This window comes from Schizosaccharomyces octosporus (genome assembly GCF_000150505.1).
Source record: "Schizosaccharomyces octosporus yFS286 unplaced genomic scaffold supercont6.2, whole genome shotgun sequence".
Taxonomy (NCBI): domain Eukaryota; kingdom Fungi; phylum Ascomycota; class Schizosaccharomycetes; order Schizosaccharomycetales; family Schizosaccharomycetaceae; genus Schizosaccharomyces; species Schizosaccharomyces octosporus.
The window spans coordinates 3,549,058-3,576,561 of NW_013185620.1; the positions used below are offsets into that span (position 1 = coordinate 3,549,058).

Sequence of the window (27,504 nt, forward strand, 5' to 3'; positions counted from 1 at the left end):
AGATATTTATGACGACTCGCCACAAAAGTTTAAAGCCACCTAAGGTGCGTTTAAGGAAACCACCATCCATAAAACAAAAGATACATATTAAAATTAATTAAGTATTTAATAGTTTTATAAAAAACTAGTTATGTATTTGTGAAGTTGACAAAAGTTGAAATTTGCGGTAGAAGATTTCAGTTTGTGACTGTGTGTTAACTCCATTATTTAAATTGGGGACAAAACTTTTTTAACAAGAACACACCACCAAGTGAAGTAAATTTACTAAGATGGTAGACCAACTGGAGGATTCGGTTATTGAAACCAATTACGATGAAGTTATCGATACTTTCGATGACATGAGCTTGAAGCCCGAGCTTCTCCGTGGTATCTATGCCTATGGTTTTGAGCGTCCCTCTGCTATTCAACAGAGAGCCATCATGCCCATTTTGGGTGAGCGTGATGTCCTCGCTCAAGCTCAATCCGGTACTGGTAAGACTGCCACCTTCTCCATCTCTGTCTTGCAAAAGATCGACACCAGCTTGAAACAATGCCAAGCCCTTATTCTTGCTCCTACTCGTGAGCTTGCTCAACAAATTCAAAAGGTTGTTGTTGCTTTGGGTGACTTGATGAACGTTGAGTGCCACGCCTGTATTGGTGGTACCCTTGTTCGTGATGATATGGCCGCTTTGCAAGCTGGTGTTCACGTCGTTGTTGGTACTCCTGGTCGTGTTCATGACATGATCCAACGTCGTGCTCTCCCCACTGACGCTGTTCAAATGTTCGTCCTTGACGAAGCTGATGAAATGTTGTCTCGTGGTTTCAAGGATCAAATCTATGACATCTTCCAACTTTTGCCTCCCAGTGCTCAAGTTGTCTTGCTCTCAGCTACCATGCCTCAAGATGTTTTGGAGGTCACCACCAAATTCATGCGTGACCCCATTCGTATTCTTGTCAAGAAGGATGAGCTTACCTTGGAAGGTATCAAACAGTTCTACGTCGCAGTTGAGAAGGAAGAGTGGAAGCTCGATACTCTTTGCGATCTTTATGAAACTGTTACTGTTACTCAAGCTGTCATTTTCTGCAACACCCGTAGAAAGGTCGACTGGCTTACTGAGCAACTCACTGAGCGTGACTTCACTGTCTCCTCTATGCACGGTGATATGGACCAATCTCAACGTGACACTTTGATGCACGAATTCCGTACTGGTTCTTCCCGTATTCTTATCACCACTGACTTGCTTGCTCGTGGTATCGATGTCCAACAAGTCTCTTTGGTCATTAACTACGATCTTCCTGCCAACCGTGAAAACTACATTCACCGTATTGGTCGTGGTGGTCGTTTCGGTCGTAAGGGTGTTTCTATCAACTTTGTCACCAGCGAAGATGTTCGTATGATGCGCGAAATTGAGCAATTCTACAACACCCAAATTGAAGAGATGCCCATGAACATTGCTGATTTAATCTAAAAATGTTTAAAAAGTTTCCGTGCACTAGATGTCATCGATTTTCTTCGTCTGCTTCCTATTCTTACGACTCGATAGGTTGGAAACACCGTTATTAATTTTTCTCTTTTTCTTTGCCTTACGTTCTTAATACTTCTTTTATTTGTGTGCGCTTGGGAATATCACGGTCTTGATCCCCAAGGGCGAGTTGTAGTGTCTTTTGCTTAGAAGATTGTTTGATTTTTCTAGCACACTGGATTTCTGCTTATGTTGCACAATAAAAGGCTGGATTGGTTGATTATAAATTTTTTTGTTTGGATCTTCGTGGTCTTCATTGTAGAATGGTTCTGTAGGATTTGATAAAGGATTGTATATGGTTGAAAATCTAAAAAAAGAGAAAAATCTTAGGGAATCTCGCGTTGTGGATAGACAGTATAAAGATAATAATTCAACGATGTATGAAGAGTGTATCATTGAACGCAAGATTCAATTGTATTTGTTTCTCTTTACTGAAGCGGTAGTGTATAGTTTTAGCAACGCGAAGCCTGAATAAATTTTTGCGGATCGTGGTTTGTTTCATCGTCTTCGAAACGAGCTTTCACTTTTTGCTTTTCTACAACTTTTCTTCGTTGCTTTTTGTCTTTTCTTTAATCTGACTTGTGCATTAAGTATAAGTATACTAAACATGACTTTAGGAAAGTCTCGATAGTGTAGTACTACTGAAACAACATATAGCTTCCACCAAAGAATACGAGCGCGTTTGTTTACAAATAACGAAAAGACATTTAAATTGTAGACAAATCTGAGTCTTTGTTGTATTTCGTTTTGGCTTTTTGTTTATCCATAATAAAGATTCATTTGAAAAATTTATGAGAAAGGAGTCTGCAAATTTAGAGCCACGGTCTAGGAAGAGACTCTCTAAACGCGAATGTTGAACAAATCCGATCTTAATTTTGAAAAGACTAATAAAGATGGAGATCTTCCAGAGGAAACGGTTCCAAAGCCGAGAAAAAGTTACGGTACGGAGATAAACCGTAGAATGCCTCCTCGAGGACATGCAAGAACTCGTACGGATATTTCTGGTATAAGAAAGGATGTAGAAGAAGAGGATATGGAAAGAAAGACTAGTCGACGCTGGCCGTCAACGTTTGAGTCAATTCGAAGTGTCTCTAGACAGGTTTCTAGAAGAATTATTTCTTCATTCAGGTCACCATCAAATATGTTTACAACAGAAAAAAGTACCTCAACTGAAAATCCTGCATTATATGAAATGCAGCACAGGGAATCGGGTGAGAGCAAGATGAAACCAGCTGCTCGTCATCGAAGGTTCGATTCTTTGTCGATGAAAGCTTGGTCATGGAAGTCTAAAACGAAATCAAAGAATTCTTCTTCTAATTCTACCGAAAATCCGGCGAAACATACATCTTTATTTCCCGAATCCATTTCAGACTTGAAGAAGACTCGTTCTTCTGTAGTCGTCCCGTCTGATTTGACTCCAATGGGTTCTGAAGACACTACTACAAACAAAGAAAAGATAACTGACAATGGTGAGAAAGAATTGCAACCAGGAGACTCTGAACAAAAAGGAAATCCATTAGACGACATGGACTGGGAACAAATATCCCTTTCAGGGAATAATCCGAGCGATGCCAATAATAGGAAAAGTCCTGATCTTCTTCGGTTCGCAGACTCTTTGACTAATGACTGGGATGAAGATTTCCAAGTTGATTCTAGCTTCGCCTTAAATATACCTGAAAGCGTTAACAAAACAGGTGTGGCAGTGCAAGAACAATTATGCAGTATTAAAAATTTTAAACATGATATGCAGGGTATGGTAAACTTTAGGCTAGGCCATAGGCCAAAGCAGTACTTTTTTTACGAAAAACCTCAACATTTTTTTGCTAATCATTTTCAGGCTTAGAGCTTTTGTTTCAGAAAGCAAAACAACATCACAACTTTTTAAGTATGGAGCCGTCAATATTAGAAGATACGGAAGCCATTATTAGTCTAGCTGATCCCTTACAGACTCATCACGAGTCTGATATTTCGCTAGCTACGGACAAGACAACTCAAAGATTGTTTTCGAAGCTAAATATTCCGATAGAAAATACTAGTTATGTTGAGCTAGATGCATCCGTTTTACCAAAGTTAATTCAGCATGTTGAATACTTGCAGTCTCAGTTGAAATTGCTCTTATATTCATAAGGCATTGGCACCTTCTCTTCTTCTTGCACATTACTGTCTATTAAGCTATCTTTATTCACAACTGGTTTGAATCTGTTTTCTTTTCCAGTCCCTCATTCTCCTTAATGATTTTCAAGGACGTGAATGTACATGTCCATACTTTCCTTTGACGAAACCTTTAACTTGTTCTTTGTATTCTTCGTGTAATATTACACATTTCAGGGAAGGATATACGTTTGGTTTCTTGTATAGTACTTACTGTAATACTTCAATCAATAAACACTCGTTCGATATCTTGTTCAGCGCGTTCTCTTTTATTGTTTTCAAATTATTAATCTTTCTAGAATAAATCTTCTTATAGACTACTAAGCTTGTCTTTTTAATATACTTTGTATTGGATCACCTAAGGGAGCCCATCTTCCTAATTGTTGCCATATGCACCGACGTTCAGCACATATCTGGGTTTAATTAAATTCTATATTTAAACAGCCAGACGCTATAACAATTCAAGAAATAAAGACTTTTTAATTAATTGCAGTAAAATATCTGTCTTAATTACCAGTCAGCACCCGTTGCAAGGTGTATATTTAGTTGAACCTGAAATCGTTCGTTCATTACAGGAACCTTTAAATTCGTGCTTTTTTTTGTTAACAAAAAAAACCATAGTACGAATGTCTATTTAATTATCAGTTAATAGTCATTAAATAGCATACCGTTCTCCTTACCCTCGACAGGCTGTAACTTTTCAAGGATTTTATCGAATTCCTTTTTAGATAATCTGAAAGGAAGAATTTAAGAATCTCTTTGATTTTTTTAATCTTTTTTCTAGGACTGTCTCCTTTACATCCTCCCACCTTACTTTTCAATTAGTTTGGATTGCCTTCTACCTTATTTATTTAACAACTATATCAACATATCCAAAGCATAACATGCAGAATGCTCGTGAAGTACGAGCGAATGCAGTTAATTCCCGCAGAAAGTCCTTGGATCCCCTTCCAGATGGATCACATCGTCCAGATGATTCTTTCGAAAAAAGTCATCGTCGATCCCTCACTTATCTTTCAGAATTTTCGGCATCCATTTTTAGTGAAGCGAAGAGAAATTCTTTAAGTCGTCGCTCGTCGATTACTCAAACACAGAATGAAGAAGCTATCAAAGCTCAGAGACATAGCCGGTCGGGCCACCGATATTCACATTCTGAGACTCGCAAAGGTCTGTCGCTTACACCGAATGAACAGAAGCCTAATGAAGCTGATGGATATTTTTCGAGCTCATATCTACGCGACTATCCGCAGTACCCGGAAGCCCACAGTTCGCTTCAAAAAGTCTCATCTGCTGATCATGTTAGCATGGATGAAATTGATCCTACGGTTGCTATAAGTCCGGGCGATACTACCATAGCTGGACCTCCTCTGCTAAAAACTCCTAATCATATGAGCCGTCCACCTTTGCAGCTTCATCATAGCTTCAATAAAGGTCTATTTCGTGCTAGAGGGCTTCGTACGGATGAAACTTTAGTCACACCTCCTGGATCGGCCTCACCTACCATTGCTGAGAATGCGGATCTTGGCTCATTAGAGAGTTTGAAAGTTAACGGGTATCCTTCGCTTCCTTTAACTGTAGAACAATCATTGTCGTCGCCAAAACCGAAGGATGATTATCTTAAGCCTTACATATCTGACGTTGATTCACAAATACAGTCTGAGCCAAGAGGGCGTCGCGATAGTATTCTTAGTCAACGTGACAGTCTTGGTTTATATATGCCAAGTAGTGAAGATCCCTTTGAAGACGAAGATGAGGATGAGGAGTTTGAGACATCAGCGAATCATTGGGGCCAATCATTTCTCTCAATCCCCTCCTTCATTTATAGTGATTTGACTACTAATCCTAAGAATAAAGAACGCTTTGTATGGCAATATATGTTAAATTCTGTCCTCACGAGTGATATTGTAAAAATCGAGAAACTTCGTCTTCGGAAAATTGCTTCTTCACAAAAAGACGTTAATAGTAATTACTCTGAGAGTTTGTGGTTAGAAATTTATTGCTGGCTTACCCATCGCTCCATTGATTATCAGAAAGAAGATTTAAAATACATGCGAGCGGGCATGATTGATTTACTGCTGGAAATACTGAATTTTCGTTGGGAGGAGGATAACCAAGGTTCACCCTTAGAGGCTGTTGATCGATTATTAAATAAACTAGAGAAATACGAAAGGCTATATCCATCACGAAGGGCTATTCTTTCGGATCACAGTCTTTACGCGTCCGAATCATTCCAACATAAACTGGACGTCCTTACCGCGTACTCAAATAGTATACATGCATTACTTCTTCAAATAAACATTCTGCGTAACTGGGTTGGAAACGACGATCTTGATATTACTAGAAAAAAATCGAACCTGTCTAACAATTCGACTCAAATTTCGGATGGCCCTTTTGTTGAACGACTGTGTCGTGAATGTGGATTAATTCGTTCTTTCGAAGTTAAGATCATGGTAGATATGAACCTTATCCTCACAAAGATTTGCAGTACGTTGGTAACTTATCGCGAAGAATTGAAGCAATGCAATCTTCCTCATTATGTGGATGAGTATATGCGTTTGGTATCATTTCCATCTAAGTTAATAAAGGAAATCTTAAATTTGCGCTTGTCCTATGCAGAAAGTATTATGAATGTGTCACCGTTCACTATAGACTCCCTTCTTTACGACCTTCGAAGCGCAATGAGCTTAGCTGTTGATATTATGCAGCAATATGCTATCCTTGTTGATCAAATCTGCAATGATCAATTAACTTCAGATGAAAGTCAAACATTAAATGATGTTTTGGTGACATCGCTCAAGGTATATTTTGATTTACTGAAACGGAAAGTTAAAAATGGATGTGCTTTACATTATTTTAAAGAAACGGAAGTTTTGGAAGATGAATGGGAGTTTTTATCGAGCATATGTCCTTTTATTCAAAACGGATATCAACTAATGACTAAGAATTTGACTAGGTTCGTGAGCGATATACTGGTTAATATTAATCAATACTTGAACGATCAATTGGAAGAACCTAATCTAACAAGCCCTTCAATAATTACTTCCTTTTACATGAAGACCCTTGATTGTGTTCGAATACGTTTCAGAAAGTTGATGAGCTTTGCTAGAACTTTAAAGTCATGTATGGAAAATTCGAGTGAGTACATCATTCGGGAAGATGCATTGTCGGTTTTAGTTCAGCGATTATGTGAGTCAAATCACATACTGACATACACTGCAAGTATCGAACATGAGGGTGCATATGTCATTGTCCCTGGTCAACTTGAGAATTCACCGAACGTACTACGCGAGGTTCTTTCTATGACTTTTAACCAAAACCGCTTTCAATATGAAGGATTGATTCCATATGTAATCGTAATCTCTCCTAATACCTCCATATATTGGACGGGGCGTGTGATGAATCTTGATGTTCCTGAAGTTTCTATAGCTATAGCTCCTAATCGTGTGAGGTTGGTAACTGCGGTTACTGGGGAACAGCTATCTATGGCTCGAGAAATATTTGAAGAGTTGGTTGGTGATACTGTCAACTTAGAAAACCCATCTAAAGCAAACTCCTCTCTCGTTAATAAGGAAATGACAAGAACAAAAAAGCATGCGCTTAAGCTAGCATTATCTTTACTTGATGCCATTCATCTTATTCGGATTAACTTTCATGGTCGGAATTGTCAAAATCTGATTCACTACTCTTTTTCATATGCTATTGAATTCGCCCAACGTTTAATGAGACTTTCGATTTTGGATCCATCCAGCTTGGGACCAATTAGAAGAAGAATGATTATGCTGGCTATAAGCTGGGTTGGGTTTATTTACGATGACTGTTCCCCGACTGACCGTAATACATTCCGTTGGACGGTAACAGCGTTAGAATTTGCTATGATTATGACCTACGGTTCGAATATATTAATGATTGAAAGAAAAGCATTTGAAGAATTAAGAGACAAAGTCGGAAAGTGTATGGCTCTTTTACTTTTGCATTTTGATGTCATGGGTTCTTATAATGTTGTGGAGAACCAGGGTACAGAGATTCCTGCTCGGTTGATTAAGCACAGTACCAAACAAACGAACTTCAATGATGAAGAGTGCAGTGAATTTGTGAAAGAAGAGGTGATGCGCCACATTGTCGAACTTGAAGTTCGTCGTAAGGAATTTCTTACACAATCACAACTGATTGGACGCGTTCTAGACGATACTAGTGAAGAAAACAGACTACTTAAGGAACTTGCGTCCGCGAATTCGAATATCACTATTCGATGGCAACAAGGCGAGATTATTGGAAGAGGTTCCTTCGGTACTGTCTATCGAGCTGTAAACTTAGATACTGGTGACTTAATGGCAGTTAAGACAATTGCGCTTCATAAACCGCGGATCTCAAGATCATTGATTAAACGGATTAGAGGTGAAATGATTATTCTGGAGTTACTTGATCATCCAAACATTGTATGTTATTACGGCATCGAGGTTCACCGTGAAAAGATAAACATATTCATGGAGCTATATCAAGGGTCAACTCTTGCTGAATTTTTGCGCTATGGAAGAATAGAGGATGAACTGGTTATTCAAGTATATGTCTTGCAATTACTGGAAGGATTGAGTTACATGCATTCATGCGGTATTTCTCACCGAGATGTCAAACCTGAAAACATTCTTTTCGACGACAATGGTGTTATGAAGTTCACTGATTTTGGATCAGCAAAGATTTCAGTTCCGACTGCATCCAAATTATATGAGCAGTTGACATTGCAAGAAAAAGAAGAATATGAAAAGGAGTTTCCTGAAGATCCTACAACATCAAACTTTCATAGGAACAGTACTTTAACTGGATCACCTATGTACATGGCACCCGAACTGTTACTTGGTACGAGTACGGATGAAGTGGGTGCGATGGATATATGGTCATTAGGTTGTGTTATTGTTGAAATGGCAACCGGTTTTCCTCCTTGGCCAAAACTAGATAATCGCTTTTCGCTCATGTTTTACATATCGGCTTTGAATCCTCCGATCATACCACAAGATGATCAGCTGTCACCAATGGGACAAAGGTTTCTTAAGCGATGCTTCGCTACAGAGCCGGAGAAACGGGCTACAGCAGCAGATTTACTTATGGATCCCTGGCTTTACGCACTCAGAGTTGGTACAGAGTTTGATCTATTAAACAATTCTACGAAATCGGAAGAAGAGTCCTATTCCAATAGCGCAATTCCAATGGAGCTATAGACTCAGAAGAGAAAGCAGGCTTATTCTCTTCTGATTCCAATAATTCTGTTTTGCCAAAGGATCACTTAATGTAATCAGTATACGATATTTTTGGGTTGTGTTTGGTATTATTTAGTTTTCAGTTTATCTGAACGTTTTGGTTGATAATGTTTCTATTTACTTTATAATTTGCATGACTTAAATATTAATTAATATGAAATATTACCTAATGAATATTTCAACAAGTGTGTTTGTTTACTGCGAATAGCGACCTTGAACTTTGCAGCGGAAACGAAATTCCATTGACAAAATTTTGAAAAAAATTCGATCCACCTAACTCATTCTAGCTCTGGTGTATAACATTTTCTATTCTTTACTGTCTCTTTACAAATCCCAAATTACATTCATACAACTCAAAAAAAAAAAATGTAAATGTCAAAATAAGCTTTTGGAATATACATTCTATAAAGAACACCAAAAGTATATCTTATTCAGAATTTTTCCTCTAACCAGTAAGTTTTTAAATGGAATGACAGCAGAAAATTAGCTCCGTGGCATTTTACTGATTAAGAATATCAGAGTCACCGGCGTCAATGATTGCAAGGACACCAACGCGGAAAAGACGACCAGCGGCAGTACCCAAATCAATGCTAGAAAAGTGTTAGCATGTTACAATTCGACTCCCATTTAAGATCTTTGTCGAAATATAGATATTGACAAAAATTCCTTAGAGATCAATTTACGAAGGACATGATGCTGAAACTTTAAGTTTCATAATGTTTCATGTTTCATCCGGTATGTTTGAGATAGTTCAGAAAATCCCAGCATATATACCTTCGTAAAAATCTCACACTTGTTACTTACTTAGAGCCATTGTAATGGTGGACAGAGCACTTGCTAAGCATAGCATAGTATTCCAATTCAGACTTGCGAAGGGCAGGAGTGTTACCGGCAAGGAGGATAAGCTTGGCCTTACCAGAGCGAAGAGCCTTCAAGGTAGACTTGTAACCCAAGACATACTTACCACTCTTCATGGTCAAAGCCAACTTAGAGTTGATGGTATCACCAGACTTCTTAGTCTTCTTGGTGAGGCTAACAGCTTGAGCGGTTTGAGGAGCACCTGGAGCAGACATCTTGTAGTTTTCTGTTTGTTTTGGTTGAAAGACTGAACCCAACGGAAATCTCAGAATTTGGCAGCAGCGGCTGTTGGTACAAAAAGTTTGCAATAATGTTCAACGGGATGTGTGTAATAATAAAACAGTCACAGCCCTACCCTGTAAAAGTTTTCCTGTTATGTATACTGAGGTGGTTTGTATTTCGCAGTAACTCACTAATAAATAAACATAACAAGTAAATAAATAGGTATCAACTATTTTTTGCATTTTCTTTAATGAATTGAAATCTTGTAAGAAGGTTTTTTTGTCTTCTATGAAAAAAAAAATTGCGTTCGATTCGTGTTTCCTCGCAGTGTACCAAATTCTTATTTTTTTCAGCCTATTAAGATGGTGAATGTCATTCTCACAATTCTATTCAATGAAGTGTTGTAAAAGAATCGCTACACTACTATTTTGGATATTCATAAAGGCTATAGGTTCTGGAAATGGCTTTTCTGTTGAATTACCTATCTGTAGTTCCAGTCGACATTACTAGAGCGCCAAGATGGTGTAACTTTCATTCTAATTCATTTGGTTTGGTATACATACTCTAAAATCTAAGAATATTATTCTTTTTTATATTGAAAGAAGATTTCAGCATTCATCTTCTAGCTGAAAATACATGTCTAATTCAGTTTGCTTGTGTGTTGAATATATTTGTCACTGCTTCAGGAATATTCAATACTCCATTTTTCAAGATTTGTATTTTATATCTTAGTATATCCTAAAGGTTAAGGTTTTCTATTTTCAGATATTGACAGCATTGCAGTGTTCTCAAAAAAATTAACAGAGAGAGGCCTTCACATAATAATATCGATTCATACAGACTTGGCCTGCTGCTTTAAAAAGTTTCAGAAGGATTTAATCGTTATTTAACAGCAGATCCTCTGCTCATTCAGCGTAAAAAAAGCCCCAGAAAAATGCGCATGGATGAGTTTTATACTCGTGTGTATGATACAGTGAGTGAAATACCTTACGGACGAGTTTCTACATATAGCCAAATTGCCAAGTTTATTGAGGCTCCAACGTATTCTCGACATGTAGGACAAGCTCTCAAGTTCTTGCATCCTGAATCCCACGTCCCGTGGCACCGTGTTATCAACAGCCGTGGATGTATTTCCAGACGCGATCTACCAAGCGGTGAACAACGACAGAAAGATCGTCTTGAAGAAGAAGGTGTTGAAGTCTGGCAAACAAGTATCGGTGAATACAAGGTCAGCTTGAAAGACTATCTTTGGCAACCCGTCGCACCTTTCCCAGCTTCTCATGCCACATCGTCTTCTCCTCCAGAAAGTAATGGAGGATAAATTTCGTATCCTTCTTTTAGTTTCTCATATGATCCCAATTACAATAACTCCTTTTGTTAATCTACTCGCTAGAGTTACATGTTCTACAGTCGCAATTTTCAGAACTATAGATTTTTTTCTTCCTTTCTTATTTAAACAAAACATTTAAAAAAATTTTTAGTCATAACAGTACTTTACAGTACCTGGTTTAGTTGTCACGTACAGCATCACCATTTCTCATTTCTTCGACATGCTCCCCATTTTTACCACTGCTGCTTTCGGGTTGTACATTGTCATCTATAGCGCCATTCGGTTGAATCGGTTGTTTTACACTTTCGATCTCCATATCGGTTTCCACGTCCATAGTTTGTGTTGTGCTTTCTGATTGGTTTTTTGGGATGAGGCGAATTTGTTCCAAAACAAGCCTTCTTTGACAAAGGAGCATATCCTTATTTGATAACTCAACATCATTCCTTACAGGAACGACAATGTCCGTACCAATGCAATGGAACCATGTTCCTCGAAAAAACATGCCCCCAATTCGGACAATGGGATGAAGCGTATCAAGACCCATGATAACAAGGTCGTCCATTGGCTGAAAATCTACTGAAGAATTTTTGAATTGAAAAATAATGTTTTCCAAACCCTCTTCTTCATTTTCTCTCCCATCTTCCATTTCATGATTTGGCGAACTGCTGTACATAGTCTCGAGCAATCTTTTCAAATGCAGGACGATCGTTATTATATTGCTCAGCAATAGAAGGGCTTAATGGGTCGTCTGGGTTGGGCTCAACTAAAAGATGAATGACTTGTTCGAGAATACTCCTTAGCTTCACACTAGGTTTGAATGCTTGAGGTCTTAGAATAGGCAAACAGATGTTTCCTTCTAAGTCAAACTAAATACTTTGTTAGCGTTTGTATAATTAATAAATAGAAAATGTGTCTATCGATTGACACTGAAACTCCTCCTTGAATGAGACCCCATCAACAAGTGCGGTTGTGAAGTTAAACTGAAGCCTACTTCAAAGACATATAAGGAAAATTAGCTAGATGAAAAGTACTTACATTAGGATGATATATTCTGGTGGTAAACTGAGCAGTTGGAGGTTGAAATGGGTAATCAGGACGAAATGCTAGAGTAAAATGGAATGTACCTCCGGCGTACACAGAATCACGAGGTCCTGCGACAGTACAGTTCCACTGGTAAAGATTATCGTTTGCCAAAGAACAGCGCAAATTGGGAATGGGGTTTTCCTGTAAATCTGCAAATTCCTAAATCACAATGTGTCAATTTTAAAAAAATTTCAAAACTAAATATATTCAAAAGTTCTCATTAACTTTACACATACTTTGTTGATTCTTCGTACGCTTGCTGATGAAGGAGATGTCATTTGTTAAAGGCAAAGTTCGTTTGAATACCAAAGAAAATAAAAAATCATCCTTTCAGGTAAAAAAATCAAAGACATGTTTTTTATTTTTAATATTTTTTGAAATTATTTTATTTTCGTCTGTTTAGGTTTTGAGCACAGCTGTTTCATTATAATTCCATATAGAAGTCGAGTTTTAACTCATCTGTGTTTGAATTCCAAATGCAGTAATTTAACAATCATTGGATTCCTCTATGTCTACCATAATCCCCAATCCAAGCTACATTCAAGCAGGCAATCTATTCTACCAAATTAGTATAATATAGAAAATAGAGACTCTTACACTATGGTTCTCTCAAAGCAGTCGAAAGCATCTCTTGTACTTCCTTTTTTTATTAATAATTTTTTTATAGAACAGGCATGCCTTTCTTATTGCGTATAACTTGGTGGTAAAAACTAACCAGACAGTCTCATGGAATCCTTTTATAGCTCCCTTCGTGTTCCTTTTTGATGATTTTAGACCTCCTAACTTGTTTCAATTTGATCTTTTTGGAGATTGACCTTAATTGTTGATGAATCCATATTTCGCAAAAATCATTCCGAGAACGAACGCCGTAGCGACTAGTTTCCATTGAATCATATCTGCGGAACTTCTAAACATGATGGTTAATAAACTAAAATCAGATCTACTCAGTAATCACTGACAACATGAATAAACTGCTGAAGATGAATGTAGCCAGGTTTCGATTAATTCCAGTAAGGAAAGATTTTTCCTGCTTTTCTTCGCACGATTTTTCTTTTTTGTGATCCTGATGATCATTGGAATCTGTAGAAGATGAATTTTCTGCACAAGTTGCTTCTTGATCTAATGACTTTGGATCAGACTTATTTTCTTTCTCATTTTTCGAACTTGATTTGTCCTCAATCGGCTTTTCTGTATTGTCCTCATTTTCAATTGGTTTTTTCTTATTCATTTCATTCTTCTGAGCGTCTTCCCATGGCTGCAAAACATTATATTCATTAAATCGTGCATTAGCATATTTAAGCCATTCTTCAGGCGAGCGAGAAACGCCCTTCTTTCTATTTATAAGTTTAAACATATAAAACGCAGTTATTTACAGTATTTACGAGGAATAAGTTTTTTTCATATTCATATGTTTACACTACTCTGCTGCGTCAACAGACCGTGTGGCCCATAAACAATAGTCAATGTCATTAACCAACGACTTCACTACGATCGAAAGTAAACAATAACAAATATGCAAACTGAAAAATTCAATTTACTGGTTTTGGCGGTTTAGGCACATTAGTAGTCTATTTATAATAATTAGTTTTTATAGTGTACAAAAAATTGAGCGATCATAAAAACAGCCCAAATATAACAAACTTTATGAACATCAAAACTGAAGGAAACATTCCTAGGAAACTCGAAAACTGATGCTTCAGTTAGGAAAGAAATAGTACTTGTGAACCTACGCTTCATTTTCTATACGTTCTTCTTGCTGCGCAATTGCTTCTAAATCCATTCCACGTAAAGTTGTAAGTGTGCCATTCTCTTCGAATTCCTGAATCTTCTTTTCCATAGCAGCTTGCATGTAATTGGCATCTTCATACACGAAAGAACCTTCCTCATTATACGTACGAGCATTATTAAACATCGTCATGAAGTCTGAAATCATTGCATCTAACGATTTATAATAAGTTCCGTTTATATGCTTTCGTATGATATCAAGAGCAATAGGTGCTTTGATTATTAAATAATAATCTGGATAAAGCTTCTTACTGGGAACCTCAAGAAACATGGCATTTATCTGTCTGCCATGCTCATCTTTCAACTCATAAACTGCATTATAAATCTCAAGACAAACACGACGAAGAAGAGACCTATGTTCAGAAGTTAAAGTATCAGGTGCAGGACCTCGCTTGCGTTTTGGTTTCCCATTGATTCCAAGCTGAGGAGGCTCTTCAACTGCGTTTGAGCTCCTCTTGGGTCTACCACGAGTTGGCTTAACTTCCGGTTCCATTTCCATCTCACTTAGCCATTGAGCATCTCTAGCAGCTTCGTCGTACACCACAGGAATACGACGTCGAGCACCGCGTCCCAAATCTTCAAGATTTTGTGGGGCTTCTTCAACTTTAACAGGCTGTTCTTGTTGATAGAACTCCGGAAGCTCCTCCACTTGAATAAGTCTTTCTTTTCCTTTGCTTTTACTGTAAGGACTATTTTCATCATCCTCTTGAGTCATTTTTCTGTACAACTCAAGTTCCTGATCATTACGTGCAAGTAATTCATTTAATTCATCGTCGTCCAATTCTCCCTTTTCATCATTATGTTCCTCACCGTTTTCGTTTTCTAATAAGGATCGCAAAAATGCTTCTCTTTCCTCTGGCGTAGATTTGTTGTCAAATTTACCAGCCTGAATAACTTTTCCGTCAATGTCTAATTTGTATTGAGCTCGAGAAAGAATATTCTCTTCTACAGATTTTTCAGTGATAAGTCTGTAAATTCTAACTTCCTTAGTTTGACCAATACGATGAGCACGATCTTGTGCTTGTAAATCTTGATGAGGATTCCAGTCAGAATCAAAAATAACGACTGTATCAGCACTCTGAAGATTCAATCCTAGACCACCAGCTCGAGTACTCAACAAAAATATCTGAATATCCGCCGTAGGATCATTGAAGACACCGAGTAGCTTAGATCGGTCATCCGCTTTAGTTGAACCGTCCAAACGCAGGTAACGAAAATGACGGTAATGTAAATAGTCTTCCATGATATTCATAATCTGGGTCATTTGGAAGAACATAAGGACTCGATGGCCCGCACGAAACAACTTAGGAAGCACTCTATCTAATAGCTCAAATTTACCAGAGACTCTCCACAACATATCATAATTTAAACCTGTCGGATCAATCGACCGTTCGACATCTTCAAAAACGTAAGGATGATTGCAGATTTTCTTTAACTGCATCACCGTATTTTGAAGACCCTTTATACCTGCTCTGCCTTTGTTTTCATCCTCAACAAACAGAATACCATGCTTTTTCATTTGATGATACAATTTCTGCTGCAATCCAGACATTTGACAGCGAATTACCTTCTCAACTTTATCCGGAAGCTCAGACTCAACGTCCTTCTTTAATCGGCGAAGCAAAAATGGACGCAATACTTTGTGTAAACGTCTAATCACCAATAAAGATTCTTCTTCTGTTAACTCGATCTTGTCTTGATTTCCAGTATTAGCAAACGGAGTATTAAACCACTCATCAAAACTTTTGACAGACTTGAAAATCTTAGGGAGTACAAAATTAAGCAATGCCCAGAGCTCAGGTAAATTATTTTGAAGTGGAGTCCCTGTTAAAATTAGACGGAACCGTGATGAATAATAGGTCATTAATGTACTAGTCAATTTGGACTGTGTATTTTTTAATCGATGGCCTTCGTCCATAATCATGTAAACCCACTTTATACGACTAAGAATGGGTCTATCTTTGATGATGTATTCAAAAGTGGTTAATAAAACTTGGAAATTCCCATGACGGACTTGTGGCTGTAAAGCCTTACGGACCAAAGGAGGTCCTTTATAGACAATTTTTGAGATTGAAGGAGCCCAACGTTCAAATTCCATAGCCCAATTTGTTAAGGTAGATAAAGGAACGATAATCAGGAAAGGACCATTCTGGCGTTTCTTCTCAATCAAATGAGTGACCAAAGATATAGTTTGAATAGTTTTACCAAGACCCATTTCATCGGCCAAAATACCGTTCAAATGGTTATTGTACAAGGATATCATCCACTGAAGACCGCGAATTTGATACTCTTTCAGTTTTCCACCGACCAGAATAGATGGTTGATCAACAATAACTTCTTGAATATTGTGAGCAACGTTATAATAATCTACTTTCTTTTCACTATCACCAGCGACAGAACGATCAAAATCTTCATCATAAGCACCACCTGACTGAGATTGCTGATCCTTGACGGCGCTTGCCAAAGAATCCAAATAACTATCGGTCTGCCGAAGAAGATGAGTAATTCTGGTATCCTTAGCCTGGTCAATTAATTTTAAGTAGGCCTCCTCATCATCTTCTCGCAAAGCCTGCAATCTTTGCTTCGCATTGCGTTCAGCACGTCTTTGCTCTTCCTTTTCAATATGAGAATGGTATGCCAATACAGCGCGATTCGATTTCTGAGCTCTAGCCTGGGCATTTTTCGTGCGAGCAGCAAGTTCTCGTCCATGAGAACAAATATTTTGCAGGTAATCATATTGGCGTTGTTTTAGTCGACGTTCCCGATCGCTACGTTGCTGTCGTTCTAACGCCTCGGTTAGACGTGTAGCTTGGGGTGCTGGCTTAGGAAGCTTGCAAGCAACACGATCTGCTGTATTTAAAAGAACACGCATATATGGTTTACAGTGCCGGATTTGTGAATGCAAGTCCTCTTGTCGCTTTGCTAGTCTGAGCATTTTCAGTTCCAACAAAGCATTTCGTTTTGTAGAGTGTACGTGCTGAGGAATTCGATCTCCGTCAAAGTGATGTAAAGTAGGTATATCTTCAGTTGCCGCAGACATGCCTTCCAATTCATGTATCCGATTTGTCAATCGAACATGGATAGCCATGTCCTGCAACTTTTGATTGTGGGCCCGAATTCTATGTCGATAGGATAATGGTTGCAGGTATTCTGGTTCAACAAAACTAAAATCGTTCTTAGGTATTGGTGACATATCCGTCTGCACCTCCGACATTTCCAAGTCATTCCGGTCTTCTTGTTTTGTTTTCCTTTCCTCGTCCATTAATACTCTAAACACTTCATTGCCTGCCGCAGGTAAATTCAAAGACAACTGACGATATGATTTCACCATCTCCTTCAAAATTTTCTTTTCCACTTCCTCGTTGGTAGAACATGCATATTGTTTCAACAAACCTTTTGTCTTCCTTTTAGTCTGAATTTTTTTTTGCACGTTCCTTAATTCATCGCAAATCTGAGCGTACGCGATATTATTGCGTTCAGTCGCGCCTGTTTCTTTTAATCGTTTCCATTTCTTTAACAGTTCTTCCGTATCACTCTTACTATACTCCTTCTCAACAAATGCCATGCTAAATAAAAACTTCACTTCACACCATGTAAGAAAAGCGAATTTTTACTTTCTTAATTGAAATTATTCTGCGGATAATTTGAAAGCTACCAATTTCGCTAAACTTAGAACAGCTAATTGCTGATTCTTGCAAATCGTTAAATTTCTGTAGTTTTGGTGGTTACCACCATACTGTCTCTGGAAAATACATGGTAGTACTGTAAGATATTTCAACGAGCACGTAATATGAATAACGCATTTGTACGACCACATAAATATAATTGGAACGACAAATAGATATTGAATTGTATTGAAACGAGGAATGATGGTGGAATCCATTTATGTTTTAGTTGTTTTTTGTGAAGGGAATTTTTTTTTCTCTTTACGAATAAGACTAAAAATACTGGCTATCTATCTTGTAGAGTTGTAAATTTATGCCTAAACTTCAATTTCTATAATTGCTCTCTTTCTCTTGTAATCAAGTTGTAGCAACCATAAAATAGAATTAACATAATTGATGTATTATGTATAAAGCTTATCAAAAAAATTAAATTCGTTTACCAAATCAACCCATTCCAATTAAATATACAACGAACGCTTCAAAGCCATTTCGACATGTAGGGTCCGTCCGACTCGTAGCCCAGCTTGCGATAGTATTTACGTACACCAACACCGGAAATTACACTTAGTTTTTCACTGCCATGTTCTTCACGGGCTATCCGTTCGGCTTCTTCTAGCAACAATGTACCAAATCCTTGGTGTTGAAACTTCTTTGGATCACGACTGTGAAGAGGAACTGCACTACCGTAAACATGCAATTCACGTACCAACGAAGTCTGTTGGGGCTGTAATTCTGGACGATAGGTTGCTTCAGAGCATTTTCGCAGTCGCAATAACCCAATCAAGATATCTTGCTTGGGATCTTCATACGACAAAAATGTTTCCCATCCTCCGTTGGCTGTGTAATCACGACGAAGTAACTCGACTTGCTCAGGATGGATTTTGTGATGAACTTCCTGCATACCTACTTCACGTGCACGGATGTCTCGGCATTTGGTACCCAAATCTTTCATTCGATTCAATGCCAATTCTCGAAGGTTACCGGTTTCAACACCAGAACTAACTAAAGGCATAGGGATATCTCGCTGGATACGATAAATTCTTGTCCAAGGGGGGACAAGAGCTAGGATTCTTGCAATTAAATCTACCAAAGCATTGGGGGTATAGTTTTTATAGCGACCCGTCTTCCACAACTCATAAAGTCCGGTACCACGAATCACGAGAGTGGGGTACAATTTCAGTCCATCAGTACGAAAAGCGGGGTTTTCAAAGTATTCTTGAAATTGGAAAATGTCTCGTTCCATTCCTACGTTTGGCAAATCAGGCATCATGTGAGTCACGACTTTGTAACCAACGTCTTTTGCTTGTTGAAACGTCTCGCATACGGCCTTTACCGTATGACCACGGTTTGTGTCTCTGGCAACGTCTTCATACACACTTTGAACACCCACCTCAAGACGAGTGCAACCATAACGGAGCATCTCATCAAGATGTTGGTCCAAACAATAGTCTGGTCTGGTCTCTATAGTTATTCCTACACATTTAGTTTCTGATTGCTCAGAAAAACGGACCGCTTCATCTACATCCTCGGTAGAGGCACCCGACAAAGCGTTATGGAGATTGGCAATAAAATGATGGCGATACGATTCAGGTAAAGACATAAATGTACCACCCATGATAATGTACTCAACCTTATCAACATTGTGACCCAAAGAACGAAGTTGCTCTACACGTCCTCTTGCTTGTTCATAAGGGTCATAACGAGCACGAATGGCTCGCATACTAGTCGGTTCGTAACCAGTATATGATTGTGTAGAGTACTCAAAATCAGAGTCTGGTCCTCCCGGACAGTAAACACATACGTTACCCGTCATTGCAATGTGAGGGCATCTGTGAGGCTTACACATTACAGCCACAACTGCAATACCGGAAGCTGTTCGCACCGGTTTCGCCCGTAGCTTTCTCATCAATGAATCTTTTAAATATGCATCCGGAGGAATCGCAGCAATAATATCAGTTAGTCTAGGCGACTCTGGCAATTGGTGTTTTTTGGAAATTCTCATCTTCAACGCATTCAGGTTGATAACTTTGTTTTGGTTTTCAGAGGCAATTAGTTCTGCAACAATTTCTGTGCATGCCTTTGCCTTCTGAAAGGCAAGATTAGAGGTAGACATCTTCCCTAACTTATTCTTTTTATAAACTCCTCAATGGAGGATATGGCTATATGGTTAAATTTTGAACCAGTTAGGCTGAAGGCATGTTTCGGCATACACTGAATTTCTTCTTACTGCTATAGAACGCTAAGTACTATAACGATCGGTAACGTGGAATTACGCACCTGAACGTACTGGCATATACACTCAAATGTGCTTCTTCCAAACATGGATATAACTACGCATATACTGTTGGTATTGTAATCTTTTCAGTACTGACCTTGCATACTTTGTATATAATACAAAAAAAATTTATCCTCAATATATAAAAAATTCTATTACTCGTTCTTTTTCAATCACGAACAATTCCACTGTTAGCAGTTCAACACCACTAGATGTAATTTTCTGATGGGTTTCTCTTTCAAGTAGTCAATCCTAAAAGCGACTTTATTAGATCTGGTTTTTCCGTAGAAAATGGATATACAATTGCAAAACCTGGGATCAGATGAGTTTTCAAAATACGCGAATACCTACTTATTGAACCAAAGATTAGTTATATCAGAAGAAGAAAGCGTTGTTCTTCATCCTTATAAAGAAAATTATCAAAGGGCGCTTGTATTAACCATATTGGAGATACTTTCTTTAGGATTATTTAGATTATTCCTCCTATGGTTTCCTCAATATAGGGTTAGCTGGACAAGCCAGGCATGTGGGATTGACGATATAGAGTATGTGGAAATTATTGATCAGAAAGGGAATAGCTCCCTTGAAAGGGTGTGTAAACGGTCTTTTCAACAGCCTGTACCACTCTCAAACTCGCAATTACCAATTTTTAAGTCCATTCCGTACTTCAGCTACAGAAGCTTAGATATTTATCTAAATGTCGTAACGTCCGAATGGGTTTTGCTTTCACCAGAAATACACGCTTTTCAATTATTCGCGTCTCAACCAAATTATTTCAATTGCGGTCTGAATACTCAAACAGTTTCCAACCTTCGACAAATATATGGACCAAATTTATTGAAGCTAGAAGAAAAAACGACAGTGAACATTTTGTGCTATGAGGTATGACCACCATCTGTTTGTTAGCGGTTTAGTGTTCAAATACTAATATACATCTCTAGGTATTGCATCCTTTCTATTTATTCCAATTATTTTCCGTGATAGTTTGGCTTTGTGATAAATTCATTTTTTATTCCTGTTGTATTCTTATAGTTTCGCTGTATAGCATATATTCTGCTATTAAAGAATCGAAAAGTTCTGACGCTCGTATACATTCCATCATTGGCGACTCTGGTACATTAACCGTTATCCGAGATAATAAAAAGAAAAATATATACGGAGACGAATTAGTAAGTGGAGATCTAATTTGCCTAACTAGCGATGAGTGCAAAGTTTGTCCTGTTGATGGTATTCTACTTTCTGGTACTTGTATGGTAGACGAGAGCATGCTTACTGGAGAATCCTTACCTGCAACCAAACATGCTTTAAAACACTTATCCTTGGAATATTTTCTTAATAATGCGTATAACGTGTTCTCACCCCATGTACTTCATGCTGGTACTAAACTTCTACAAATTAATAGCACGCTGGAAAATCCTTGCTATGTTATAGCTATTCGGACGGGATTTTCGTCCAAAAGGGGACAATTAATTCGAGATTTACTTTATCCCCACACGAGAGTTTCACAATTGTATAAAGATTCGATGTCTTTTCTGAAATTAATGATCACCTTCTCTCTCTTTTTCGTTCTTTTCCTTTCTCTGTATCTATACAAACATCACGCTTCTTTCAGTCATATTCTTCTTCGATCCCTGGATGTCGTTACCATTTTAATTCCCCCGGCATTACCAGCTACCCTTTCTATTGGAATCGCAAATGCTATTTACAGACTCTCTCAGAAATATATATTAACTTCAAATCCAGAGTGGTAAGTTTATATGATATACAATTCCAGAAATTAATTAGTATACTTTTAGCATATCCACCGCTGGAAATACAGATATATTTGTTTTTGATAAAACAGGTACTATAACCGAAGAAAATGTTCAGTTGTCTTGCACATATATAAAAAATGCACATAACAATTTAGAAATTGCTCGATGTGCTAACGATTTTTCTGCGTCACAAACGATGATTTCAAATATAAGCACTTGCTGTCAATCCTTGCAACTAATTAACGGAAGTATCGTAGGTGATCCTTTGGAGTTGGCATTGTTTGCCTTTTTTCAAGGACGCTTTATAAATTCTTATGAACTTAACTCTGGATTGCACAATGCTTTATTTGCTGTAACAAGTGGACTGGCAGGTGAAGACGCCATTTATACTATACCAAGATCCTTCGAATTTGATCCTGTTATTAGGAGAATGTCTGTCATTGCTATTAGCGAAAATAAAAAGACTCCAATGTTGTTTTCCAAAGGTGCGGTCGAATCAATCTTGAGCATTTGTTCTCCAAAAACGATTCCGGAAAATCTTTACAACGTATTAGATGAATTATCCTCCAAAGGGTTTAGGGTATTAGCATGTGCATGGAAACCTCTGAGAACCGACACAGACGTTCAACAGATACTTCGTGAGTCAGTGGAAAAGAATTTAAATTTTGAAGGATTATTGGTTTTCGAAAGCAAAATAAAAAGGGACTCGTACAGTGTGATGAATGTGTTTAATAAAGCAAGCATTCACATTGCCGTATGTTCTGGTGATAGTTTATATACTAGCTTGTACGTCGGTAAAAAATCGGGTGTTTTTGGCTCCTCGTCCCTTATTTATGTTATGGATAATGAAGAAAAGTTTAATTATGATCATTCAGTCAACGATGATGTGAAGTTCAAATTGTACAATGTCAAGGAGGATTGCTATTTACCCGTTGGATATCCTAATCCTATGGTTCTTGATTCTATAATAAGCGATGATAATGCAGCTATGGCGATTACTGGGTGTTTTCTACAAAGATTGACAGAATCTCTTAATAAAGAGAAGCTGAAATGTATTATAAAGAAGACAAAAATTCTGGCAAGGATGTCACCAACCGATAAACTCAAATACGTTGAGCTTTGTAAAATGCTCGGATATACAGTTGGATTCTGTGGTGACGGAGCAAATGATTGTTTGGCTCTAAAACGGTCCGATGTGAGTGTATCTCTATCGGATACGGAGGCTTGTGCTGCTGCTTCATTTATTAGCCAGAAGAAGTCTATCATTGACACAATAACAATCATATTAGAAGGAAGGTGTTCTATTGTTACCAGCTATCGTTGTTTTCAATACATGGTAATGAGTGCGATTATTCAGTTTTCAGGAACTTTTTTTTTATACTTAAAAAATTTTAATTATAGTGACTCCCAGTTTTTATTTATGGATTTTGCAGTCGTATTCCCCTTGTCTGCTGCAATGAGCCATTTTACATCAAGCGATATACTTACACCCAACGTGCCTTCCACAACTTTATTCGAAAAATCAAGTTTGTATTTTTTAGGTATAATTTCTGGGGTAGTCATATTGTCTCAGTGGTTACTGAATCTGTTCTATGTAAAGTTTGACTTAACCACTCTTCCAACATGGCAGGCCGGAGAATCAGATACCAAAAATATCTTAGTTTCTTGCTCTTTTTTGTTAACTTTTCTGCAATACATTGGAGTAAATCTTGTCATTAATCGGAAATCCGAGTTCCTTACGCCTACATGGAAAAACAGTAAGTAAAATACTCAACTTTGCAATTTACTAACGACTTTATAGAGACTTACGTTACGTCTTTAATAATTATCTCAATTATTTTCCTTTTTATATTCTTTTTAGCAGGGCAATTTTGGATTTCAAAAGTGTTACACATTGTCTTCTTACCTATGTCTTATCGGTTCATCATCGTGTTTCTAGGTGCAGGGCCGTTTTTCATTCTTTATTTCATCTTATAATTAACGAAAGCATACTCTTTACGATGGTTTAGTTAGAGAGATAGATTTCATACGTAACCGGTATAATTTATTTAATCTTCTAATTATATTTTGAAATCAGCTTTGAAGTGTACCTTGTCGTTCAAGCTGCTTGTGCATCTTCTTCCAAATGTTGATTTCCCCATATTGAGCGGGAGGGTGTCCAAAGCTGAAGAATATTGTCTTCAGCAGCAGTAGCCAAAGTCCAGTTGTAATTAGGACACCAATCCATATCAATGGTACATGAAGTATGCCCACCATGCATGAACAACAGTTCAGGCGGTCCATCCTGAGCTTCTTCAGCGGATTGATCCTCACCAATGCGTGAGAGATCCCAAAGTAAAGTTCTTCTATCGACAGAGGTAGAAACCAATACGGGCTCCTCATGAGGAGAAAACTTGACATTGGAAACATGATCCTCATGTCCCTCAAGTGTATACAAGCGGTTGTTCAGATTCCGGAGGTCCCAAAGAGCAATCGTTTTGTCCGCTGAGCATGTAGCCATAATGAAATCATTTAAAGGATTGAAGGCAACTGCATTCACGTCTGATGAATGTGCATGAATGCTTTTCAATGGGGTTGTTGAATAATCTGCCCGTCTACTGTCATGAAGATGAAGATGTTGATCGCTAGAAACAGAGGCGAAAATATCCCCATGTTTGAAGTGATATTTAACATCATTAATGGGCTGTTCATGTGTAGATATCTGGGACATTAAAGCAGCAGAGGGATTACTTTCATTGTAATGTTCAATGTCCCAATGGCAGATTGTGGAGTCTCGAGAGCCTGACACGAGTTGCCCCTGTTTCATATAATTCCAGCATAAAGATGTGCAAGGTAAGTCATGCTTTTGTAGATTCATGGCAGGTCGGATTGGATTCTCATGTGTAGAATTATAAGAACTAAAAGATGAATCGTTAAATACCAAAACATTATTATGGTTATTCCCGATCGTAGCAACATGACTAGTCTTCTGCGGCATTAAAGTGGCCTTGCTAATTGACTCTGGATGAGAATAAAGCTCACGAACATTGACTCGAAGAGAATTTTCTTGTTCATCTTTTTCCATAGAAGTAGGATTTGTATTTTGATTTAGGTAAGGTAGTTGAATACCTGCAATTGCGAGGTAATACTTTCCAGCGTCAGCACGAACACCTAGCAGCACATTTTGTTCTGTATATCCATGTTCAGGAAATCTTAAGAGAATGATTAGCTAATCTGTTTTAGAACTCGGTTGCTTTGATGAACTCACAGTTGTTGATCAGGATACCATTGAAGAGAAACACATGGCCATTCCAACGCCCTCGTAATAATCAAATCATACAAGAAAGGTGAATTTTTTTTCCAAATTTTATATTCTAATTCGTTAACCTACTGTCACTAAAACGCGCGTTAACCTACTGTCACTAAAACGCGCTTGCATATATTTGCACGTCCCAATTCGTCAAACCTTACCTTCATTAATACATTTTTCTTGATTAATTGCTTCCTCTGAAGCTTGTACCTGCTTGGCTGACTGAGCAGTAGCACTTACAGCCATTTTATCTTCCTAAATTGTGTTTTATGGCAGTTGGTAAGTCGCGTCTCATCCACCATTGTATGAAGTAAAACCTTATGAAGTCTGTTTAGCCCAGTTCTGGACGTAATTTATTATTCAATAAATGGTTAAAGGATAAATAGAGTACTCTTTTTCGATAATGTCTTGACCTACCTGAGAAAAAGTCATTCTGTGGTTTCCAAGTAACTTTACAAGCTTGTCCTAGATGGCTTGTCTAAAGCTGTATCAATGGTTCAGTGACAAACTAAATACATAGAATTTCTTCCCTATCGATTTTTACTAGTTATTCTACCGGTATGTTCTCAAGCCCCAACTTTGTGTCTGAACTATTACGAGCAATCTCGGAATTGGTATTGAATGTCTCATAATGAATCAATTACTTGGTAATTCATGTATTCAAAAGATGATCGTCCCTACTATTTTGTCCTACATGATTTTTTTTCGAGGGATTTCCAAGAGCTAAGGATACCATTGTTTTACATATTGAACGAAAATTGCTGCAGGCTGCCTGACATCTTATTATTACAAGCAAGAATGTTTCATCCAGAGAATGTGAGCCTCTAATTAGACTGACACACGGGAATTCCACAGTCTCGTTCACTGAGACTTTGGCAGTCAGCAATTCAATAGTTTTGGTCAATCGACACTTCGTATGAAACTTAGTTATGTCTGCCATGACCCAAGAAACTGATCTGTACGCCTTCATAATGGAAAATTCGTACTGAGATTAGAGATTTCTAATGACCCTTTCTTCTGTTTGGCTTCCAAACGAAATGTTTTAAAAAGTGGATCGCTTGCTAAGCGTAGAAAGTCAATGCTAAGCTTCTTTCTTCGCATCCTATTTCAATAGGCCAGAAGTCTCAGGTATTCAATTTTCTCTACACGATTCTGGCTAATATTATTTTTTTTTTCTTTCCTATTTCGTCTGCAAGAGTATTTGTAAATACATTTATATTTACATCTATTTTAACTTATTTTATTTTTTATCTTAACAAAAAGAATATACATAGAAATTCAAATGATCTCTGTCTGGGTTTGACGTCTGAATGTTTACGCCCATGACGTTCTATCCTTCGCACCTACTTCCAAGTGTATCCAAGAAACTACTCATAACGCCTTTTTGTCGACACTAAAAATGACTTCCTTCCGCTCTCAATTTTCCTCTTTGTCTCTATTTTTTCCTGGCTCAATTTCATGTGAATCTGGTCCAACCGCTACTGCCATTAAAACTACGAATCGCTTCAAATTGAACTATCGTCAAATCTTCACTGGAAGCTCTCTTGGCTTAGCCGCAGGGTTTGCACTTGGAAAATTCGGTCAACTATTTATTGTAGCTTGCTCAAGTGTCCTTGCTACCATTGCTGTAAGAAAAACAAATTCCACTTGAGATACCAGAAGGACTCATCATGAGTAATGTCCTTCGCCTCAAGTCAAGCCAACAAGGTAAAATGCTAACTCTATATGCAGTATATTAATACAAAAGGCTTGATCAGAATAAATTGGTCCCGAATCCAAAGCAGATTTATCGGACAGACTGAACGGTTTGGTGATCTTAGTACAAACGTTTCAGAACATTTGCCGGCTCAGTCAACATTCACTAGTATACGGAACTGGGCTTTGACCAACCCTTGCTTTAAAATGAGTTTTCTTTCAGCGTTTTACGTCGGTTTATCCTCTGCTTGATCCATCTCTTTGATGTTGAAAGATCTGCATCCTTTCTATTTTCATGAACTACGCTACGAAAGCCTTCCTTACTTTATGGTATCTCTCTTTGTTCGTGTCTTTTCATACATACCCTCTTATAAGTTGACAAGCACAAGATTTCAGCGATGAATGAGCTGGTAGAATGACTCCTTCATTTCGTTCCTTGTTCGAGGAATGAACCATGTAAAGTTATGAAACTACACACGAAACAGTGAGACATTACAGTTCCTGGAAATCAGTAATCATGCTTGCTTAATTTTATTTGACGCTTCATAAACAAAGTACAAAAACAGATCCGCATTAATAAATTTTCTAAATATTTATTTATTTATTTAATTTTTGCTACATTCATTGTATTCTTGTTAAAAAC

General features: G+C 37.8%; 13 protein-coding genes across 13 annotated transcripts; 6 read left to right on the forward strand and 7 right to left on the reverse strand.

Annotated features, from left to right (window-relative positions):
• Nucleotides 1-45: 45 nt before the first annotated feature.
• Nucleotides 46-2,040, forward strand: SOCG_01013 (translation initiation factor eIF4A). The gene has a single exon (XM_013163433.1). It carries the CDS (start codon nt 270-272, stop codon nt 1,446-1,448), a length of 1,179 nt encoding a protein of 392 aa, XP_013018887.1. The 5' UTR covers nt 46-269; the 3' UTR covers nt 1,449-2,040.
• On the forward strand, nt 1,976-4,152 carry SOCG_01014 (ethanol-hypersensitive mutant protein). Its single transcript, XM_013163434.1, has 2 exons — nt 1,976-3,253; nt 3,340-4,152. Exons 1-2 carry the CDS (start codon nt 2,353-2,355, stop codon nt 3,627-3,629), a joined length of 1,191 nt encoding a protein of 396 aa, XP_013018888.1. The 5' UTR covers nt 1,976-2,352; the 3' UTR covers nt 3,630-4,152.
• On the forward strand, nt 4,087-9,380 carry SOCG_01015 (STE/STE11 protein kinase Win1). The gene has a single exon (XM_013163435.1). The coding sequence runs from the start codon at nt 4,538-4,540 to the stop codon at nt 8,864-8,866; it is 4,329 nt and encodes a 1,442-aa protein (XP_013018889.1). The 5' UTR covers nt 4,087-4,537; the 3' UTR covers nt 8,867-9,380.
• SOCG_01016 (60S ribosomal protein L30) lies at nt 9,273-10,092 on the reverse strand. The gene is made up of 2 exons (XM_013163436.1): nt 9,710-10,092; nt 9,273-9,495 (listed from the first exon to the last, which is right to left on the reverse strand). The coding sequence occupies exons 1-2, from the start codon at nt 9,976-9,978 to the stop codon at nt 9,405-9,407; spliced, it is 360 nt and encodes a 119-aa protein (XP_013018890.1). The 5' UTR covers nt 9,979-10,092; the 3' UTR covers nt 9,273-9,404.
• A 100-nt stretch (nt 10,093-10,192) lies between these two features.
• SOCG_01017 (alkyltransferase-like protein Atl1) lies at nt 10,193-12,733 on the forward strand. The gene has a single exon (XM_013163437.1). The coding sequence runs from the start codon at nt 10,920-10,922 to the stop codon at nt 11,304-11,306; it is 387 nt and encodes a 128-aa protein (XP_013018891.1). The 5' UTR covers nt 10,193-10,919; the 3' UTR covers nt 11,307-12,733.
• Nucleotides 10,632-11,877, reverse strand: SOCG_01018 (tfiiic subunit sfc7; the record flags this gene model as incomplete). Its single annotated transcript, XM_013163438.1, has 1 exon — nt 10,632-11,877. The coding sequence occupies one exon, from the start codon at nt 11,875-11,877 to the stop codon at nt 11,494-11,496; it is 384 nt and encodes a 127-aa protein (XP_013018892.1). The 3' UTR covers nt 10,632-11,493.
• SOCG_01019 (ubiquitin conjugating enzyme Ubc14) lies at nt 11,963-12,676 on the reverse strand (the record flags this gene model as incomplete). Its single annotated transcript, XM_013163439.1, has 3 exons — nt 11,963-12,181; nt 12,351-12,557; nt 12,635-12,676. 3 exons carry the CDS (start codon nt 12,674-12,676, stop codon nt 11,963-11,965), a joined length of 468 nt encoding a protein of 155 aa, XP_013018893.1.
• Nucleotides 12,734-13,338: 605 nt separating the features above from the next.
• On the reverse strand, nt 13,339-13,752 carry SOCG_06264 (uncharacterized protein; the record flags this gene model as incomplete). Its single annotated transcript, XM_013164097.1, has 1 exon — nt 13,339-13,752. The coding sequence occupies one exon, from the start codon at nt 13,750-13,752 to the stop codon at nt 13,339-13,341; it is 414 nt and encodes a 137-aa protein (XP_013019551.1).
• A 66-nt stretch (nt 13,753-13,818) lies between these two features.
• Nucleotides 13,819-17,906, reverse strand: SOCG_01020 (ATP-dependent DNA helicase Snf21). The gene has a single exon (XM_013163440.1). The coding sequence runs from the start codon at nt 17,746-17,748 to the stop codon at nt 14,125-14,127; it is 3,624 nt and encodes a 1,207-aa protein (XP_013018894.1). The 5' UTR covers nt 17,749-17,906; the 3' UTR covers nt 13,819-14,124.
• Nucleotides 17,907-18,031: 125 nt separating this feature from the next.
• On the reverse strand, nt 18,032-20,052 carry SOCG_01021 (elongator complex). Its single transcript, XM_013163441.1, has one exon. The coding sequence runs from the start codon at nt 19,959-19,961 to the stop codon at nt 18,327-18,329; it is 1,635 nt and encodes a 544-aa protein (XP_013018895.1). The 5' UTR covers nt 19,962-20,052; the 3' UTR covers nt 18,032-18,326.
• Nucleotides 20,053-20,181: 129 nt separating this feature from the next.
• Nucleotides 20,182-24,037, forward strand: SOCG_01022 (Ca2/Mn2 transporting P-type ATPase P5 type Cta5). The gene is made up of 4 exons (XM_013163442.1): nt 20,182-21,005; nt 21,065-21,870; nt 21,920-23,634; nt 23,679-24,037. Exons 1-4 carry the CDS (start codon nt 20,415-20,417, stop codon nt 23,852-23,854), a joined length of 3,288 nt encoding a protein of 1,095 aa, XP_013018896.1. The 5' UTR covers nt 20,182-20,414; the 3' UTR covers nt 23,855-24,037.
• On the reverse strand, nt 23,976-25,412 carry SOCG_01023 (Clr6 histone deacetylase complex subunit Prw1; the record flags this gene model as incomplete). Its single annotated transcript, XM_013163443.1, has 3 exons — nt 23,976-25,068; nt 25,125-25,230; nt 25,328-25,412. The coding sequence occupies 3 exons, from the start codon at nt 25,410-25,412 to the stop codon at nt 23,976-23,978; spliced, it is 1,284 nt and encodes a 427-aa protein (XP_013018897.1).
• Nucleotides 25,240-27,457, forward strand: SOCG_01024 (mitocondrial FUN14 family protein). Its single transcript, XM_013163444.1, has 2 exons — nt 25,240-26,793; nt 26,898-27,457. The coding sequence occupies exons 1-2, from the start codon at nt 26,566-26,568 to the stop codon at nt 27,111-27,113; spliced, it is 444 nt and encodes a 147-aa protein (XP_013018898.1). The 5' UTR covers nt 25,240-26,565; the 3' UTR covers nt 27,114-27,457.
• Nucleotides 27,458-27,504: the final 47 nt, after the last annotated feature.

Coding starts and splice junctions, on each gene's coding strand:
- SOCG_01013 (XM_013163433.1), top strand. CDS start 270: ATGGTAGACCAACTGGAGGATTCGGTTATTGAAACCAATTACGATGAA.
- SOCG_01014 (XM_013163434.1), top strand. CDS start 2,353: ATGTTGAACAAATCCGATCTTAATTTTGAAAAGACTAATAAAGATGGA. Junction 3,254..3,339: donor TTTTAAACATGATATGCAGG/GTATGGTAAACT, acceptor AATCATTTTCAG/GCTTAGAGCTTTTGTTTCAG.
- SOCG_01015 (XM_013163435.1), top strand. CDS start 4,538: ATGCAGAATGCTCGTGAAGTACGAGCGAATGCAGTTAATTCCCGCAGA.
- SOCG_01016 (XM_013163436.1), bottom strand. CDS start 9,978: ATGTCTGCTCCAGGTGCTCCTCAAACCGCTCAAGCTGTTAGCCTCACC. Junction 9,496..9,709: donor CACCATTACAATGGCTCTAA/GTAAGTAACAAG, acceptor ACACTTTTCTAG/CATTGATTTGGGTACTGCCG.
- SOCG_01017 (XM_013163437.1), top strand. CDS start 10,920: ATGCGCATGGATGAGTTTTATACTCGTGTGTATGATACAGTGAGTGAA.
- SOCG_01020 (XM_013163440.1), bottom strand. CDS start 17,748: ATGGCATTTGTTGAGAAGGAGTATAGTAAGAGTGATACGGAAGAACTG.
- SOCG_01021 (XM_013163441.1), bottom strand. CDS start 19,961: ATGTCTACCTCTAATCTTGCCTTTCAGAAGGCAAAGGCATGCACAGAA.
- SOCG_01022 (XM_013163442.1), top strand. CDS start 20,415: ATGGATATACAATTGCAAAACCTGGGATCAGATGAGTTTTCAAAATAC. Junction 21,006..21,064: donor TGAACATTTTGTGCTATGAG/GTATGACCACCA, acceptor ATACATCTCTAG/GTATTGCATCCTTTCTATTT. Junction 23,635..23,678: donor TACGCCTACATGGAAAAACA/GTAAGTAAAATA, acceptor ACGACTTTATAG/AGACTTACGTTACGTCTTTA.
- SOCG_01024 (XM_013163444.1), top strand. CDS start 26,566: ATGACTTCCTTCCGCTCTCAATTTTCCTCTTTGTCTCTATTTTTTCCT. Junction 26,794..26,897: donor GTGTCCTTGCTACCATTGCT/GTAAGAAAAACA, acceptor CTCTATATGCAG/TATATTAATACAAAAGGCTT.